This window comes from Dermacentor variabilis, chromosome 11 (genome assembly GCF_050947875.1).
Source record: "Dermacentor variabilis isolate Ectoservices chromosome 11, ASM5094787v1, whole genome shotgun sequence".
In the NCBI taxonomy this organism is placed as follows: Eukaryota; Metazoa; Arthropoda; class Arachnida; order Ixodida; family Ixodidae; genus Dermacentor; species Dermacentor variabilis.
The window spans coordinates 49,037,414-49,057,296 of record NC_134578.1 but is presented as its reverse complement, the minus strand read 5'-3'; the positions used below and the strand labels follow the sequence as shown (position 1 = coordinate 49,057,296).

The 19,883-nt window shown below is 46.7% G+C and overlaps 1 protein-coding gene across 1 annotated transcript; it reads left to right on the top strand.

The window, feature by feature from the left end:
* The first annotated feature begins 8,778 nt into the window (after positions 1-8,778).
* Positions 8,779-19,883, top strand: LOC142563744 (uncharacterized). Its single transcript, XM_075674344.1, has 5 exons — positions 8,779-9,859; positions 9,939-10,030; positions 10,112-10,318; positions 12,759-12,944; positions 19,699-19,883. Exons 1-4 carry the CDS (start codon positions 9,813-9,815, stop codon positions 12,764-12,766), a joined length of 354 nt encoding a protein of 117 aa, XP_075530459.1. The 5' UTR covers positions 8,779-9,812; the 3' UTR covers positions 12,767-12,944; positions 19,699-19,883.

Sequence of the window (19,883 nt, the reverse complement as noted above, 5' to 3'; positions counted from 1 at the left end):
CCCACCTAGCCACAGCAACATACGGGAGAGCACGGCCCACGCAACAAAACACGAAGACCAACGCAAACCTGCCCGCACGGCGCCTTTGCCATGCTACGAAACCTACGGAGCAACACGTGTGAGCGCACAGAACCAAAACAAAGCCGCCATTGTGACCCGAAAGGCGTGGCCGCTACGGCAAAGAAATAAAAAATCAGCAAAAAAGAGGAGAACGTATTACGTCACTTCCTCCACACTTTTCTCCTAGCGCGCGGAGTGAGTAGGGCCTTTCCTCAATTTCCTTCCTCCATGGTGCAGAAGGTGCAGAGAAACTTGCCTGAATCGAATAGACCTACTGTAAGAGCTTGGTCGCGCAACCCACCGCCCCGTTGCAAAGGGGACGCTCATAACATCCATCCAGCCATCCATCCATAGTAAAGCTTTGGATGCGAGTGCTCCCTGATGGCAGGATAACTCGGGTGCAACAGGGACTTGCTTCCCTCTCCACGGTTCTGCTGGAGCGTCTGCTGAAGAGCTGCACTGTCGAATGCGCCGTCATTCGTTAGGCTGTACCCGCGAGCGTCTCGGTGTCCTGCATCAAGTGTATAACCCACTTGATTCAGCAGCGTGTTCAGTAGGTATATATTCCATCCATTGTTACATCGGCGAGCTGGCTTACTACGCAAAAAGGCGCAATAAATTCCTTCTCATTTTCGCACTGCTTCACTACGTACTGTGTCCTTTGTTGCATGTAGAGCACTCGATGCATCAGACACTCTGGATATTTCAGACCATCGTGTGTTACTACCACAATATGGTACCAGTGCCTCCTTCATTCTGACGAATGTAGGCTGATGCAATTCCTCGTAGCAGCTGCCACTCAGAGCACCGCCGACTCTTAAAAAGTGCCTCCGTCTCTTCAACGCATCACTGTCTGGCGAGCCCGCGCGTAGGACGCGATGGAAACATTGTCGCGTAAAGGAAACACCTAGTCTGAACATGTGCAGGAGTCTCGCACGGCTACGTAGGATACCACTCGGTATCCGAAATGTCCTATGGGGATCGATCCTCTAAAGTGAAACCATATTGATTTTTTTGCCCCAGATATGACTGAACGGTAGGCACTCACCTCCTCGCTTGCCCCAATTAACGACAGGCCGTTGAGTCAGAAATTGTTTGCCGAGCCCTTGGTCGGGACGGTATGAAGCGAAGCGAACCGTTAAAGCTATCTTTTAATTTTTCAAAATTTGTGCAGGCCTAGATTCAAGGCTCTGGGCCTTTCGACCACGACCGCATCCTGCCTATCCGAATCATCGCTCCCCAAACTCCTCTATTTCTCCTCTTCCGGTTCCTCACGGGAAGAATCGCAGGCTAGAGCAATATTACCTCAAGCTGACCTCTCTGTGTTTCCTCAGTGAATTCTCGCCACTTGCAACCACGTGTCATGAGTCACGTTGCCCGATTGTGGCTTGAACCCAAGATTCTCCCGGGTCGAGGTAATGTCGGGGCTAAGCCCTGCTCTCCAGACGCAGCGATGCCTATTACTGTTGCCAGTTTCCTTTTTCATTTTTTTTTCGTGGAATACAGTTCTTTCTTTCATTTGTGGCCCAGCTCTTTGATTTCCCAGTTAACGCCACTGTCTATTCTAGAGCTAGTTTCATCAAGAATTATCATCAGAAAATCTAACGCATATGTTGGACCTATGCGAATGAGAACCTTTGTGAAACGGTTAAGAAAGCGGTCGGGATGCGGCAAAGAAAGGTTCAATGTAAAAATAAAAATGAAAGAATTTTTAGCTTAGTTGTACGGTGCAAGCAAGTGTGCAAAATTTGTTTGGACTGATATACACAGCGCATACTTGTGACCGCATCTTTCATTTCTCGCGTAACGTCAGTCCAGTGGAAGTGCTGATCTCATCGCAATTGAAAAAAAGAATGCCGATCAAACGCACATCTACGTGAAAGCGACGCTATCGTGAAATATATTTGTGAAAAACGGGTGTTCTGACACGCGGAAAGCTCCAACTTCACTGTCACACCCATTAGTGTGCACAAAAAACGAGAAAAAAGGGAGTTAACCGAGGGGCCCGATTTTTATTAGTCATTTCATAAGAAGCCAATAAACCCTGACAACAAGGACAACATAGAGGAAATTACTTGTGCTTAATAAATGAAATAAAGAAACAATAACTTAATGGCAATGAAAGTGGATGAGAAAACAACTTGCCGCAGGTGAGGAACAATCCCACAGCCTCCGCATGCGAAGGTTGTAGGATCGTTCCCCACCAGCGGCAAGTTGTTTTTTGATCCACTTTCATTTCCATTAAGTCATCGTTTCTTTATTTCATTTATTAAGAAGGATTAATGTGTGCAGTTATTTAACCGCACTACGGGTGAAAGCACAGTGCAGTGGTGCTCAGTTGTTTTCCTCGTAGTTAAATTTAGTGTTTCTCTCTATTCACGATCGAGTAACACGATAGACGCGTGGCTGCGCATAAAACGACCCACTGTGCTGCCCCGTTATACCCACACTTCCGCGTTGGTTTCCAATCCGCCCGTAATCATTTATAGTTATCGTCTAATCTAACCCACTGTCCAACCTACTGTGACTTCTTCGTACTTTGACTAATATCCTTTCGCCGTTTAATGAAGCGCGAAGCTTTTCCCGAAAATTTCCGTGACGCCTTCGTCGACGTCGAAATCGATCGGTTCGGTTCGTGCGCTTTGCTTTTTTCTTTGCACGAACCAAGTGGGCGCTCTCGCTCAACGACGCCTTCTTGCCTGTCGTCAATTTTCTGAGAAAAAAAAAATATACAACATCCTGCTCATTCACCCCCCCCCCCCCTTTCCCACTCTTCGGGGGCCCGCTTGTCTCTTCAACGTTTACTGGTGGCGCGTTTGATTTGTGTTCGTTCCTGGCTAACCGCTCGCTTAACTTGATCTTTTTTCGAGTTGGCCATGCGAGGTGGTTCTAGGTGGTCCCGGCGCTCCGGATGGGGGCCTCATTTGTTCATTGGACAGTTAGAGGAGGTTAGTGATCCCGTGCTGTGTTCTACGTTTACGGTAAATGCAACCATTTTGCGGGACCTCTAAACGGAGTGTACGCATCATGGCGTGTGGTTTAACGGACACGAAGGCATGCAACCAGCGTCTGCGCAAGCGGCGATGGCACATCGATGACGTGGTACGTGCTCGATCGCTTTTGCGAGACCGTGCAAGTCAGAAATTGTCATTGGCTTCTATAGGCTGGCGTTTCCATCGTTACGAGTTTCGTGAGGTCCGAGGTGGTCTTGTGCGTAAAACCATCTCGAAAAAAAAAAAAATCGTAGGGATTCCCCATTACCTTCTTTAGAGGACACAAAAGCTTGAGGGGTTATTAGCTCGCGTTGCGCCTATCAGTGGAACAGCGATGGTAGCTTGGGTTTTTTCCAGCGGCTACTCATTCCGATGACAAAAGGAACTTTATTGTTTTTTGTATACTTTGTACTCCCATGTCTTTTCCTCAAATTCGTGTTTTTATTTGAACCGCCCTTTATCTCAATCAGATAACATGCAGTCTTTCGTTTTTATTATTTAAGTGGTCTTAATATTTGCGTAAAATACGCAGATGGGCGGTGCAAGTGCTGTATCAATCAATCAATCAATCAATCAATCAATCAATCAATCAATCAATCAATCAAACAATCAATCAATCAATCAATCAATCAATCAATCAATCAATCAATCAATCAATTCTCTCCGTGCTTCCGTCCGTCAAGGGATTCGAACTTTTTCTGTATTTGTTTTAGCGTGTAGTCTTCGCTCAATGAACTTATCAAGCCTATAGTGCGGGTCTCCATTTTGTCTTCGCCTTTGTCTGCGAAAGGAATCAGCGAACAACTCGAACAAAATGTTGTTCACGTGGGCGTTGCTTAGAACAACAACAAAAAAAAGACTGTACACTACCTCGGTTACTGCGCCTGCCAGACTGAAAGTTCAGATGGGCGTAGCCGGAACAGGAAACGTTCGGGAACAACAACAAAAACAATATTGACAATAATAATTACAAAAAAAAAAACGAGAGCTCTCCGCCCGCGAGGCCTCCGAGGAATTCGGCTCAGCTTATCCCGCCCGCAGCATACTATGTGGTACACGTAGATCACGACCCACGCATGCGGCTACCCCTCCAGGGTGCTCGATAATCGTGAGCGCACGTTCTACCCGTTCCCGCTTCCGTCAATAATGAAGCTGCCGTTATCTTCGCGCGCGCGCGTACGTTGGCGCGTTATGCACACGAGGAGGGGGAGGTGAAGCCGCTTCGCCCACAAGCCATTAATTAGACTGTGCAGCGCCTAATTAATTAATGACGCGACCCTCGTGCTCTGTCTTCCTTTTTTTTCTGACCCAGCGCATGAGTTTTTTTTTATACTCCACGCTACTCACACACTCGTAACTGCACGAGCGGTGGCACCTTGCTCAACGGGGGAGGGCGTTGTGTCCGTCGACGTTGCGGCTGACACGCTTTGTCTCAAATTTTTCGATGAGCACGTCGCGTCAGACGCCAGCCTACTATTCTTGTTTTTATTTTTTTGCGTTTCTTTTTTTTTTTGCACACCTTCGCACTGTGTGGCCCAACTGCCACTTGCAGCGAGGTTGGCGGGTTTGCAAACGCTGACATGGTTGTGGCTCTGTAGACTGTTGATGTGAAAGCGTCAAATGGCCGATTGAGTGAAAGAAGCCGACGGCGTCTGTAGCAGCAAACCGGCACCTAAATTCCCATTGGCTGCGACGCTGCGTCACGAACCCGCGCGAGAAAAAAAAGAAATGCATGGACGCTAGTGTTCCATCTGCTTGTCGTGTCCGTGTGCCATCAACAACAACAAAAAAAAAGGGCAGATCCCTGAAATAGTGCAACACCGGGGCGACCCGCGTTGAAGATGAAGCAGGCTTGAAGCACTCCGGTCCTAATAGTAGCAGTAAGAAATAATAATAAATTAAATTCATAAATCAAGATGCATTGTTCCAACTCGCTGCGTATACTGAAGTCGTTCATGAACAGCACATGGACTCATGAGCAGGAGGCGTTGCTGTATATGCAAAGGACAAAATGTTTGTGCACCCGTACACTTTTGACTCGTAAAATGACAATGCCACCCACTGTGGGGATGCTTGTTGCCGTAGAAACGAAAGACGGAATTGAGATATCCCCGATGTGTATATTACCGGGCACATCGAAGTGTGAAAGCCGAGGGCCCAAAGATTAATCAAGTCAAGAAATCTGACATTCGAAATGATTTTGGGTCACTTTGGGTTCCACCACATATGCTCTGCGTAACCAAGAGATTTCGTCGAGAGGCAGCCTCCCTTCTACATCGGATAAGGGCAGGATCTGCTAGTACACGAGCATGGCTATTTAAGACGGGGCGCATTATTTCTCCTCACTGTGCGACATGCGATGAGACAGGAGACATCGAACACTTCCTCTGGTCGTGCCCAAAATTCTAAGAAGAAATGGTCTCTCTCCTGAAAAATCTGCAACAAAAGGACCTTCCGCACACGTGCCAGCAACAGCGTGTGTTCCCCGAAGAACCAGCTATAGCCCTCAAAGAAACTTCACGTTTGCTTATCGCATTCTTAACAGAGACTGGTCTGATTGACATGCGGTGGAGCACCACAGTGGTTCTATAAGAGACGCTCGGGCGGAGCCATTGCCGGCTTTGATCACCAGGCTAAACCCACCTGTTGCTATAACTCAACAACCCCATCACCACCACCATATCGAGAAGTTCATAACCACGCACTTTGCGTAGGTTAGCCGTGATGACACTGCCCCTGTGATTGTCGTTGGAGAATTCAATGTGGACATTTCAACACCATACAAGGAATGGTTCCCTCAGTTCACTGCAGAAAAGTTTGGTTTGAAGTCACTCAACTACTGAACAACGCTCGTGGATAGATTTAACTTTGGTCAAGATTCTAAGGCTGTAATCGAACCAATCAGTTTACATTACAGTCATTACAGCGCTATCGTCACTACAATTACCAAATGATGAAATTAAATACAGGTACCTTTGTCTAACTCTTCGTTATGTGCTGCAGCTTCACTGGTAATTCAGCTTCACCGAGGGGAATGACTCCTCAGATCTTCTTTCTTGATAATTCTGCCCTGTTCAATGATAATTGTACAAGCATATAATTGTTTTATTAGGAGACATGTAAAGGCTTCTCTCGGAATTTCGGGGCTGTATGAAAAATAAAAATAAGCACGGCCCTGAGGTTATACACAATATGTACTCTTCCTCCTCATACAACGAACTTACCAAACATTTTTGCATGGGACGGAGACGATATCCTCCACCACATAGGAAACTAGGCAGAGCACAGGCGTTAACACTCAGGTCACTCCAGGTCGGGGCATACCCTAACACCGCGCTGTTACACATAATATATCAAGAGATACAATCGACCAATATTTACGAGCTTTGCCCAGACGTAGCTAACTTCTCCGTATTCCGCCCGAGCTTCCAAGACGTGACTGCACCCTTCTAGTCCGTCTATGGCTTGGAGTAGCATATTCAAATGCGTATTCTTCTCTTATCGGAATGGCCAACAGCCCACTTTGTGACTTGCGTGGATGCAATTAAACAATCCAGCGCCTTCTATGTCAGTGCTCTCGTTTCAACCCGCAAAGAGCAGTCCTCTCAGCCACCCTAGACAAACTGGACAGGCGCCCAATGATAGAAAACAAGATCCTTGGAAACTGGCTTACGCGAGCATCAGCGCGATCCGCTATGAAGTCGCTGCTGCGGTATTTAAAGGACACGGGACTTTCTGACAAATTGTGACTGTAGATTGTGTGACGTAGGATTGTACGGTGACACTGCGTAACACTAGGAACGCCTTTGCGGACTGCGTGACAGTGCCCACAGAAACAGTTCGTGTCTGTGTGTGTGTGTGTAGCTTTCTTTGTTAATCTTTTCAAAATTTTTTTTCATCCTTCTCTCTCTCACCTATCGCATCACCTTGCCCCTAACCCAGGACAGGGTAGCCAACCAGAGATAATCTCTGGTTAACCTCCCTGTCTTTGTCTCTCTCTCTCTCTCTCTCTCTCTCTAGGACACATGCTCTGGCGGTGCCGCGCATTACGCGTCGTCGAAATGGGAGGCTGCCCTAAGCAGCCCCGATCTTGGAGCACAGCTATGGGCTGTCCATCGGGCCCGCGACGCAGCAGAGAGGCTCGGCCTTTGTGCACCGACGTGGCAGTGGCCGGCCACGTGCTTACGCTTGTTTCGAAGGAGCAGAAGAAAGTTTTGCCATCCCATACGTGGACAATTTTCGGGGGGGGGAAAAGTGCAGTATTCATCGACATTGTAATGGCTATAGATGGTTTGTTGATTAAACACCCTGCTACTTAATTACCCGCATCTATACTATCGGGCGTATAGTTTTCAACCTAAAATGAAAGGTTGTTTTACCCTGCGCTAAATTTGACTCCCCCGCCATGCAATAGACCAACGAGACCACTGCTGAGAGGGCGCCACGCAAAGCAAAAAACAAAATAATGTTTAAATAAAATCATGAAAAAAATTAAGAAGCAAACAAAATTAAGCCTGCGATCGGCCAGACCTGCGCGAAGGAAGCAGGCGGTGGGGTCGGGTGCGTTACTCTTTGGGTAAAGAAAGTTTTGAACAAGGAATTGAAATATATATAGAAGCGTTAATTGTGATTAGGTGCTATATCGAATAATTCATCACGGTGTGTCTTGCGGTTACGAAATCTTCGCGCGTGAGATTTTGCTGCTCCGAAATCTTTTGCCATGTTTCTTCGCCGAGTCGTTCAGAGCGCGCGAAAGAACAGCATTTTATTCACTCTCTCTATTATTCGGTTTCCGCCTTTCTATCGTGTTGCTTGCAAAATGCAGGATGCTGGAGTTTTGGGACACCGACATCCGGAGCAAGGAGCTGTACTGGTGCAAGTCATACGGAGACAGAAACGTTTGGAATGCGAATGCCTCTTATACGGCAAGCTCGGGTCGCTGTACTATAGCAGTCCGAACCAACGCGCGCTGCGGTAGTCGAATGACTGTGGGATTCAGCGGCTGAGCTCCTGCTCAGAGGTTCGACTGTGGCCGCCGCATATCGATAACGACCGAAATACAAAAAAAAAAAAGAAGAACACTCGTGTATTTTGATTTCGATGCGCGTTAAAGAACCCCCCGATAGTTAAAATTAGCCCGCGGAGTCCCTGGCCGTACGGCGTCTATCTATCGTAATTTGATGTGCTTTTTGCACGCAAAACGCCCAGACTGTAATTTTAATATTCGTTCGACGGGAAACGGCACGGCAGGAGCAGGCGACGACGTCGCACAAAGAAGTGCTGGAAACACGTCGCGCGACAAGGGCTCTCGTTTAGTTCCAAGTCATGCTAGCCGCCGGAGCCCAACGAGGAGCGCGGCCACGGGAACCGCGAAGGTTCCGTCGGCGGGTTGTAACATCGACAACACGACGGCGACAGCGCTGACGCCATTGCTGTCCGAGATCGCAGTGGAAGCATCTGGAAGCTTCTAGAACATTCCGAGTCCGGGTACATGCATGCAGGCTGCTACTTTTTTTTTCCTTTGTGTTTTATTCGTTTGGTTACTTTAACATCGCCAGTCGCTCAGATCGTGGCGATAACGGTGGCGCGGCGACTGGCGAGCCAGTGACGTAGTTCGAGAAAACACCAAAGTGCAAAGAAAAAAGGGTGCCCGGGCGTATCAACGCATGAGCCAAAGAGCTTAGCGTCGTAGTCGTCGTGCTGGAAAAGCGAGCATCCCGTGCCTTGGGCCGCCATTTCGCACTTTCCTGCCTGCTTCGCCGTGCCTCCTGTCGTCTGCTCTCTTGCGTCGTACCGTAACCCGCGGTCCCGCTGCTGCTAATTACTCGCTAACACCGGCAGCGCTTGACGACGGTGCACGCTGCGCGTGTACCCGCCTTGGGCCTACTCTGCAAGAACTGGCTTCATTCCCCCGAGCCTGCAAAAATGTGAGGCACGCTTCGAGAGACTTGATGCCCGGCTCGCCTGCCGACACCGCAGCAGCCGACGTGTGCTTCCGGCTGCTGCCGCAGACTGCTCGCTTCTCGACCCGTGAAAGAGCGGTGACTGCAGACAGTTCTACGTGCCTGAAGTCGAGGATTCGCTTTTTATTTTGTTTGTGCGCGTCTTCCCTCTTCGGCGACTACTGGACTATGAACTATGGATCTGGAACTCGGACCGTGGCCACTAACGGAGGACCTGCGCAGCAACCCCTCGTCACAGCGAGCGTCGTCTCTGCGAGACTTCCACGCGTCGGGCGTCTTAAACGCTCACCAAGTAGGTGCCACAGGTGGTGCCCAAGCTGGCGAGGGTGGCGCACGCCTTAGAGTAGTTAACTGTTCGTTCAGTTACACTAATTAGCGCTCGCTACGATTGTATCCTGCATTTGAAAATTGCGTAGCTACTTTTGTTGCTTAGCTGTAAGCCCGAGGTTTCGTGGGCATGGCTTGCGGCCACACGGGTCTTCTCCGTGCCGGAATCGAGGAGGACGGGCCACGTGTGTGCGGGTTGGCGGCGCGAATAGCTTCAGGTTTAGCTGACACAAGGCTTAGCTCACACTAGGCAGGCTAGCTGATAGCCGTCCTCTTTCGACTTCGTCAGGGACACGGACCCATCCGATTTGCGTTGCGACCCCGACCCCACTGTTTCGTGACAAGGTAGCCCGGGCGCGTCAGTGCTATCGAGCGAAACGTGGAATCTCGGGAAGCAAACGGCATTCGGAAATTGCCTCGCCAGCTTTTTAGCTGCTACTAATACTGTTACTGCAGCACTCGACGCCGGATGCCGCCTGCGGTGTTCATCGGAGCTCGGCCCGGGCAGCAGCTACAGTACGCGGCCCGTTTCGTTGCCTTTGTTGCTTTTTCGTTTCTTTTTGTGTGTTGACTTGCTGTCCTTGCTATGTTCCAGAGCACCACTCGCTACGTGGTCTACCCTGTTCCCTCGCCGGTGGGCGTGTTTCTTGCCGGCGAGACATTGGCCGTCGCTTTGCACTACTACGGGTAAGTGCCATGTACTGACCATTCGTACTGCACGAATATGTCTCGGAGTGGCGAAAAAAATAAACCTTGTTGTCGTTTCAGGATCCCGACGTCCGCTTTCGAGATTGCGGACCACGAGTGTGGAAGGATATCCAGCGTGCTGCTCCACGTCTGCCGTCCTCCCAACGTCACCCCAGGAGACGGTCTTGAGCACCGCTCGTATACCGTGGCTGACCGCGTTGGCTCCATTGCAGTTGCACACCCACGGCGTCCTACTGGCAGACTTCGCTTGGAGCCCTGCTACTACTGGTAAATATCACACGTACATAATTGGCGCGATAATTGTCTATTTATAACGCTACCTATATCGATGGAGAGCGTAGTTGGTGGGCACTGCGCATGCACAATTACGCTCAGTATGAGCTACAACGCGCGACTGCTTTGCACTTTCATGCTGTATCTCATATTGAACGTGATAGTACATTGAAATTATAATGAAAAAAAAAAGTGAATCCCACGCACTGGGAGAATGTATGTAAGCGAAGCTTTGTCTGCTGTTTGCGTTATTTCGCGATTTAGCGTTCAGTTGAGTACTCTATTGGCGAGTTTGTTAAACGCTACCTTGTGTAGACCACGTGTGCCGGCGTTTGAGCGCGTAGTGCAGATGGCACAAAGCGAGACGCTTGCTTTGGCGTTGTTGTGCTCCATTACGTACAGCCGGCGTGATGGTCAGCAATGTTGCTGCCTCACACGACGCATCGCCTCTTGGCGAAGGCGTCGTGCATTTCATTGAGGCACGCAGTAACGGGGTCTCCAGATCACTTTTGAGCATTTGGGATTCTTTAGCGTGCACCTAAACGTAAGTGCAGGAGCGCTTTTAGTGGGTGGTGCATTGGTACGTGTCCAGAACGGCGATTGCCCAAGAAGCAGGAGGTGCACGCGGCGATAAAATATTACGGACCATGAAATCGGAGAAAGGCTGAATATCTATCGCCTCAACCTCGCAACGGAGTCTGTTGTTTGAATTTGGGGCCTTGACTGGAATATGCTAACCACGTTGTCGTATAGTATTAGGCTATTGCTACAGGCTGCTCGGGACTTGAATGTGGTTCGTGACTTTTTGTCGCCGGGTGTGGGTGTCGCGCTAACGCCAATTCAAGCTCTGTGAAATGCCTGCTTCGTTTTCATTTCCATGCTACGGCGCATGCCCGCATCTGGAGCTGGTGAAGTGGCTGGTACAATTAAAATGACGAAATGAACTCCAACTACATAAATTTCGTCGCATTGTGTAGCATGGTTAAGAGAGAGAACACATGTGCGCACTTGTTGTATCACGCCAAATACGCCGGATTAATGAATCGTTTCAAGAAAGCTTTGCTTCACACAGATTCAAGCATGCTTATTGGATCTGCATAATTCGTTTACGATGGCACTTTATCGTTTTGGCCGCACCAGTGGTACGGCCGATTGCTTATGTAGTTTGTCGAACGCGACGGACACTCGGGTCTTAAGTTTTTTTTTTATTGTCGTTCCAAGCTTTTCTGACCTTTCGTGCAAAATATTACTCGGTTAACTAGTCAGTATTAAATTTGATCTTTCGAATACTTTTTTTGCGAATTTAGGCGCATAAGTATAGTGCATCTTTGCCTCGTTTCTTGGATTGCATATATGCTGGATGCGTTCCAATACTTACCGATTCCTGCACGAGCACGTCTTAATCGAGTTTTGGTCAACTGTGCAACGCCGAAGAAAGTTCGTTCGTTGCTCTTGCCACTTTGCTGCTGAGAAGACTGAAGCTTTGGCGTTGCAACTCGCGCTAGGCTGGAGTGGCTTGGTGACTCTGGGTGTGACCCGACGTGACTGGGCTTGCCGCTGTCAACAAACGCCGTAGCAAGTTTATTTTCTAGTAGCTTACTCGTTTCTCCATCCACCTCGGGGATGCCATATACAACTAAATTTGACCTCCTAATGTGATTTAGGCAAGTGTTCGATTCTTTTTCCAAGTGTTCGTCAGTTATGACATTCACACTATAACCTGGACTTCGCAAGCGTCATGCAATCTTTCCCCTATCCTTGACTAGTTTCATTCCGGTTCTATATAACCTTGCCGCCTTTTCCTTAATGTTCTTGATACCGCAAGAGTCCGCTTAAGTTCCCTAGTAATCTGCATAAGATCGGGTCCTATGTTGGTTTCAATGGCCCCTCTAAGCAGGAGTAGCTTTCTTATATACACAACCGTGTCGATCGCAATATGAAATGTCCGTGGCCCTGCCAGAATCGGCAAAAAAAGCGATGTACTCGTGTGTATGTACGTTTCCTCACGTACGTGTATGTGTTCGTACGTGTTCCTCACGTATGTACGCGTTTCCTCACGTACGTTTCCTCACGTACGTATGCAGACGAGGGGGTTAATTGCAACTTGCATGCTGGCACCGCTGCTATGCCCTGTGACCGCGGCGTTGCCGGTGCGGCCTTTTACCGTTAAGAGCTATCGTTGCATAGTCTCCGAACGTGCAGAGCGTTGCACAAGTGTAGCTGTTCGGAGTTGCACCAGTTAATCAAAGGACAAGTTGTGGCAGGAAGCAGCTTGTAGGGTTATGCTGTTCCATGGCCCAAGTCGCATCGGACACCACTTGTCCCTCGCGCGCCGGGAGAACCGACACGAACATTTGCTGCGGAATGTTGGTGAACGGTTTAATTGCCATCCGAGTGTTAGTGACACTGCCATGCCCATGCCTTGTTCTTTCAGGATCTTGACCTCTGCTTATGATTGCGGCCCACGTGTAGGACGATATCCAGTGCGCTGCTCCACGTTTGCCATCCTCCCACGTCCCAGAGGAGATGGCCCCTGAGCACCACCCGTACAGTGACCGACCCTTGCCGGTGTGGTCTTGCTGGCAGACCAGATTGCTCGTTGCCTTGCACTGTACAACGGGTAAGTACCTCGTACAAACTTCTTGTACTGCGGCTGCCCTCGAGTGGTTAAAAATAAACCTTGCTGTTTCAGTTCGTTTATTTCAGTTTGATCTTCCCTTCTAGTTAGAAATGTTTTATGCTCATTTCGAAAACAAACTTACGACAAAGCACAAAGCATCCAAGAAAAAAACCAGGGACTAAACATGCTCGTCTACACCAGAGTGGGCCCATGTCATCAATATTTTTTACTCGAGTGACAGTGGTAGCATGATGCCATCGTTCTACAAAAATAAATCGATTGAGTATAAATGTTGATGCACTATAGCAATATCAACATCAATGACTGGACAAGAAATATGTGAACAGAAAATGCATTTATCGTACGGCAAACAGAGCTCAAGATATCGCAAAATTAGTCAACTTAATATTCTATAACCAATCGGGTAAAGAAAGCAGACTAACCATTTGTTGCGGAAGTTTAAATACAGAGCAAACATAGAATGGCAACAAAAACGTGTCTGGTTTTGTACTACCTAAGCCCTGGGGTAAAAATTACCAAGCTTGCGCCCTTAACAGTTCTCTCAAGTGATTTTGTGAAATGTCTCGGAGTCTTCGCTCGTTGAATGTGAATTTCAAAAATTGCTATATCATTCTCGAAAGCAGTGGTCTAGAAGCTGATGCTGTCTACCATAATTTTTCCTTGGTTTTTACAATCGTTCACGCATTTCTGAGCTGAAAATTTTTATCAAGTTTCCTTTCAGTTTTATCTCTTATTCTCGTTGTAAATGCATGTCACGAGTTCGCACGTCTGTGGTCTGCTTGCACAGAGCAATTCGTAATGGTCACGAAAATTCCTCGTACGGTCTGTGTTTACCAAAATTGCAAGTGCACGGCTGCTTTTTTTGCAACATGGCTAGCAATTTGGTGTTGAGTAGTTGAGCCCCATATGAGAATACAATACAGCATCTAATTGTATCAGAGAAATAGACTTGACCTGGGGAACCTGGCTGCTATTTGCTGTCTCATCCTTCCTAAACCGTCTGTTAAGCGTGGCAGTTTCAGGTTGAAATTGTTAACATGCTCAATCCAAGACAAATTCACGAAAAAGAAAATCCAAAATATGCTTAGTTGCGCTCTATATTATCAATACACATATAGAAACTAAAAACATTACTCGCTCTCTTGCTTAAAGTACTCATATTTTAGGTCTGTTTTATTGAGGTTCAATTGCAGCTCGTTTACATTTAGCATCTTTGCCACCTCTCCTAACCACCTATTTGTTTTTATCTGTTAATTCAGCAGCAAAAAGAAAAAAATTCATGTCATCCGCGTACAATAGTACTTTTTCCATTAATGGGATGCAACTGATCATAGCTATAAAGGAAATCCAAAAGCGTACCCTGGGAACCACGAACGTCTCTTCAACGTCTGTAATTGATCCAACGTATTAAAGTCACGTACCTGTTACGTCTCGCGTACGTGCAGTATCTGTAAGAAAAAAGCGTGGCTGTTTATAGGACTTACTATCTACATGATTGCTAGGCTACCAGATCACGTATTTTGGATGTACATAGGATATCATTCAAGCACCAATTCGTAGCTATAGTTTATTGGTGCACACTGTTTGAACAGTATCGCCTAAAGTTCGTACATATAATATGCATATCGCGTGGCATCCAATGTATTTTGTAAGGACCTGACAAATTTTTTGACCGCACATGACTAGTTGTCCTCCCAGAGGCGTTTCTTTTTCAGTTTCCCTATTACAAACATGTTTTCTGACTTGCTCAAATTATAGTTCGTGACTATCATGCTTGCTTCTCATTTATTTATTTATTTATTGGTACCTCAAATACCCCATTTGGTGTTTTACATGAGGGGTGGGCATATTTACATAATATTTTCAATAAATGCCTTGAACGATGAATGACTGGAGTGGTGCACCGCTTCAGAAGGTAGATGATTCCAGTCTTTCGCTGTTTGAATGAAGAAAGAGTTAAGATGAGCGGAGGTGCGAGCTGGAGGGGGATAAACAGCCTTTGAATGGCCATGACGGGATGAAGTGCGATGCGCAGGCGTGATGTCGGTCTGATGAAGTAGTGAGTGATAAAATTTGTAAAAGAGGCACAGTCTTGCTGTTTTGCGGCGCTGCTCGAGGGTTGGAAGTTTCAGAGATGATTTAAGTTTAGTAACGCTAGTGTGGTAAGAGTAGTCAGAATGAATGAACCTTGCTGCACGATTCTGTATGGATTCTAGTGCTGTTACCAGGTTAGATTGGTGTGGGTCCCATACTGAGCATGCGTATTCTAGTTTGGGTCGAACGATTGTTAAGTATGCGAGTAGTTTTACTGAGTGCGGGACAAGACTTAGATTACGGCGCAGGTAGCTTAGTAGACGATTGGCATCATTGCTAATGTTGCAAATGTGAGGACCAACTGAGGTTATTGGACAAGTTAACGCCTAGGTATTTATATGAAGTCACAGCACAAATTTCCGAACCGGCGATAGTGTAATTAGCTGACATAAATGATTGGCGACGATGGAAAGAAAGTAGTGATGTTTTTTTGACGTTGAGGGACATTAGCCAATTGTTACACCAAGTTTCAATGACGTTAAGGTCGGACTGGAGGGCGCGAGAATCAGCGTCGTTAGTAATAGGACGATAGATTACACAGTCATCGGCAAATAAACGAATTTTGGAAGAACAGCCTATAGGTAAGTCGTTAATGTATATTAAGAAGAGTAGTGGTTCCAGGACTGTGCCTTGTGGCACGCCAGAGATAACGGGTGATAAGGTAGACGAGCATTGGTTAGCGTAAACGAACTGTTGACTGTTAGTGAGAAAGTTGCGTATCCATTGGAGAACACGAGGGTTAAGATTAAGACATGATAGTTTTAGAAAGAGCCGTTCATGAGGAACCTTGTCGAAAGCTTTTTGGAAATCTAGGAAGAGGGCGTCTATGGGTATGTTTTGATCAAGATGCGAGCTGATGTCATTAACGAATAGGGCTAGTTGAGTCTCGCAGGACATGCCTTTCTGAAAACCGTGTTGATTTGGATTAAAGAAATTAGCGGATGTTAGGAAGTTTACAATATGAGAATAAATTATATGCTCCATTAGTTTAGAACAAACACTGATGAGGGAAATTGGACGGTAATTGTGGCACGATGATGATGATACTTTTTTTGGTACTGGAATTATCTTACCTATTTTCCAGTCTTGCGGCACCACTCCAGATGATAATGATTGCTAAAAGATATGACACAAAAATACACTAGAGATGTGCGCGGTGTTCTTAAGCATTTTGGAATTGATGCCGTCGATGCCGGCAGAGGATGTTAATTTGAGGGACTCAATTAGCTTGGTGATACCATGTGCTTCGATTGTTATGTCAGGCATCGTTGGGTTGTTGAGGTAAGGACAGTCTGGGAGGTCAGTGTTAGGTTCAGAAGTGAACACGGAAGAGAAGACAGAGTTTAGTACTTCAGATACTTTGTGGTCTGGAACACGGTTATTATCGTTTTCATATAATAGTAATGGTTTACGGTTATTTGGGTTAATGTATTTCCAGAATTGTTTGGGATTGTTTTGCAGCATGTTAGGGAGTGTAGTTGAGTAGAAGGTTCGTTTAGCTGTTGCGGCTAAGGAATCAAACTCCTTTTCAGTGACGTAATATTTTTCCCAGGCCGGAGCGGTATTGGAACGCTTGGCTTTACGAAACAATCTTTTCTTTTTATTGTTTAGTCGTTTTAATGTGTTGTTGAACCATGGGGACGAAGGTCGCTCTGTTAAAATGATGGTTGGTATGTAAGTCGTAGTGAGTTCGATCATTTTATTTTTAAAAAGCGTCCAGTTGGCGTCTACTGTGCGCTTCGGGAAATCTATAATGAACCAGTTGTAAAACTCGGTTAGTGCATTGTTGATGCTGATGTAATCACCTTTATCGTAGAGTGTTATTTTCTTTTTTGATTTTTTGCAATGAGGTAGCTGCCAGGATAATTCTGCATGTAGTACAGAGTGATCACTTAGTTCTGGTAGATGTGTTATAGAAGAAACACTGTCGGGATGGGATGTTAAGATAAGGTCGAGTATGTTAGAGCACTGTTCGTTTTTCCGCGTTGGGGTAGACACTAGCTGCGTCAAACCAAAGGTGAGGCATGTGTTAAGAAAATTACATTCAAGGTTATTTTTAGACAGTGTTATGGCTGGTTCGGACCATGTTATATCAGGAAAGTTAGTCACCTAAGAGTAGTAGTTGTGCATGATTAAATGACTTCGTAACAGTTTGCAGTGCCTCGTGGAAGTGAATAGTGAAGGAAGCATCTGCATCGGGGGGGCGATAGCATACACCGATAATAGTTTGTAGGTATGAAGAACTGCACAATACGAATAAGATTTCTAGAGGTGAAGTGATATTGATAATGGAGCAACAAAGGCTGCGATGGGCAGCTATCAGAACACCTCCTCCGCGTTTGCCTACACGATCCCGCCTAAATATGTCAAAATCAGGAAGGAAAGAATTAAGCTCTGTGTTATCGACGGTAGAATTCAGCCACGTTTCTGTTAGTACAAGAAGCTTACAATCAGCAGAATCGATAAGGCTACAGAGTGCTTCGCGTTTGGGCAATAAGCTTCTAATGTTAGTATAAACGAATGATACAGGGATGCTATATGGTTTTGCGATAGTGCGTGATGGTAGCTATGAAGTTGATATAACTCTGTTTGTAGTGTTATCATACTTGTAACTTCTGTTATCCACGATTAGTTTGTCGTACCGGAGTTTGAAAGGTTTCTGTTGCGACTTGCCGAACTCGATTAGTTGTTTACGTGCATGCCGAGTGTTAGCTGAGTAGTCTTCCGATATGCTGTAGCTGGACCCTCTAAGTTGTTTAGCATTTGAAAGAATGTGTTGTTTTACTTTGAAATGAGCTAATTTGATAATTATGGGTCTGTTTCTATTAGAGCTGTATCTGCCAATTCTATGAGCGCGCTCAATATCGAAGGGATCCAACTTGATATTAAGGTTAGAAGCACAAAGTTCCACAATTTTCTTCTCCGATTCTTGCCACGTCTTGCCATGTTTGCCTTTACACTATTTTCGCGTTCAATTTACTCTTAAAATGTGATGTAATTCAATTATGTACTCGTACCAGGTGTGAGGTCCTGAAGAATAGACTCTGCACGCCCGCGAGGCGGGCACGCGTGAAAGCTTGTGCGTTCACGCGAAGTATCTGATCTTGTGACCAAAGCCGTGATACGCCAGTGAGTCTCGCGAGTTTTTATTGCTCAATAATGTAATTAAATTTTTTTGCGGTTCGTCAGTAAACATATGCTAAGCTGTTCCCACATAGTAATGTGAATGTACAAAATGTAATCTGGGTAACGCGGTTATAGCGCATTTCAACCTTACACTAATATCCAAAAAATGCAGCGAATATCTAGCAGAGACATTTATATAACATTTTTAAACGTTAAAAAAGGACTTTTGACAGTACCATCAACGTTATTTTCTCGTAAACTAGAGCAAATATCAACCTCTATTGGAGGTATCGAATCTCCAACTGATACATCTAATGTACCTCTAGGCAATGTTCGTGGTTGATGGGGTAATGAGCCTTTTGGTACACGTGTAATGGCTGAGATTAGCTTGGACGATGATAAACCCAGTGAAACATACTGATTACGGTTTTTACAGCGAAGCTGTCGAGGGCTAGTTCCCCCATGATCGTCAGCGTGTCGCCACAAAACTCTAGCCTTCACCTCCGGCGTACTCGTCAGACGCCACTTGCGTTCGTGTCGAGTACGCGCCACGATTGACGCGGCCCTGCTGGAATAAAACGTCATTAATTAGGCCAACTCCGAAGATACTAGAGGTTTAGCTTGTATTCGGGTAAACGCAGGAGGATGGGGCGTTGTGGCGGCGCTGTAAACGGGAGTGGCTTGCAAGGTGCACTGACCAGGTGGCGCAAAGCTCAGACAAATGGCTAATATTGCAGTAACCAAGTGCATCTTATTTTGTTCCGGGTGTAAATTTTCGCAGCAACAGGATTACGCCAGTACCGAATGTTTACACCAGCAGTGAAGTAGAATGCACTTGGCTTCCTCCCATACGTGGACCGATCCCGAAGATAATGAAATACCGGGCCTACCCGCGGCGGAGGTGACGCAGGCGTTAAGCACTCCCCATACGTGAGCCGATCCCGAAGATAGTGCAATACCACGCCGACCAGCGGCTGAGGTGACGCAGGGGTTAAGCACTCCCCATACGTGAGCCGATCCCGAAGATAGTGCAATACCACGCCGACCCGCGGCTGAGGTGGCGCAGAGGTTAAGCACTCCCCATACGTGGGCCGATACCGAAGATAGTGGAATGCCGGGCCGACCCGCGGCGCAGGTGCAGTTCGCCATTAAGGGGCACACATACACAGCTTCACTGATCATCCTTCTTCAGAGTGGAAGGGCACTGAGATTTTTGAGATGGTTTATAATTAGGCTTAGTCTCTCTAATTCTGTAAGAAGACAGCTTACTGAAAAGTACTTGGTATGACTGAATCGAAAGCCTTCCTTGGGACCGGACACAGTCACTCTGTATGTAACCTTTGGTCGATATTTTAATTTGTTTGCAGTAAGGCTGGCTGAGTTGCTTTATCCTGTGGATAACCAATCTGGGATAGCGAAATTCGTGCTTTTTCAAAAACCTCGGGTAATCTCTTGTGAACTACGTGCTCAAGTATTTTAGTGGAAATGCTGAATGCGAATATTGTTGTTCCAGGATCCCTACATCCGCTTTTGATGGCGGCCCACGAGTACGAAATCCAGCGTGCTGCTCCACGTTTGCCATCCTCCCGACGTCAACCCAGGAGATGGTCTTGAGCACCGCTCGTACCGTGGCCTACTGTGTTTGTTCCATTGAATTCCCTCACCGATGGCGTCCTCCTGGCAGGCGGGTCCGGACTC

Excerpts from the sequence above, each read along its gene's own strand:
- LOC142563744 (XM_075674344.1), top strand. The coding sequence starts at position 9,813 with ATGCCGCCTGCGGTGTTCATCGGAGCTCGGCCCGGGCAGCAGCTACA. Across the intron at positions 9,860-9,938 it reads CGGCCCGGGCAGCAGCTACA|AGCACCACTCGCTACGTGGT; the intron begins GTACGCGGCCCG and ends GCTATGTTCCAG. Across the intron at positions 10,031-10,111 it reads GTCGCTTTGCACTACTACGG|GATCCCGACGTCCGCTTTCG; the intron begins GTAAGTGCCATG and ends TTGTCGTTTCAG.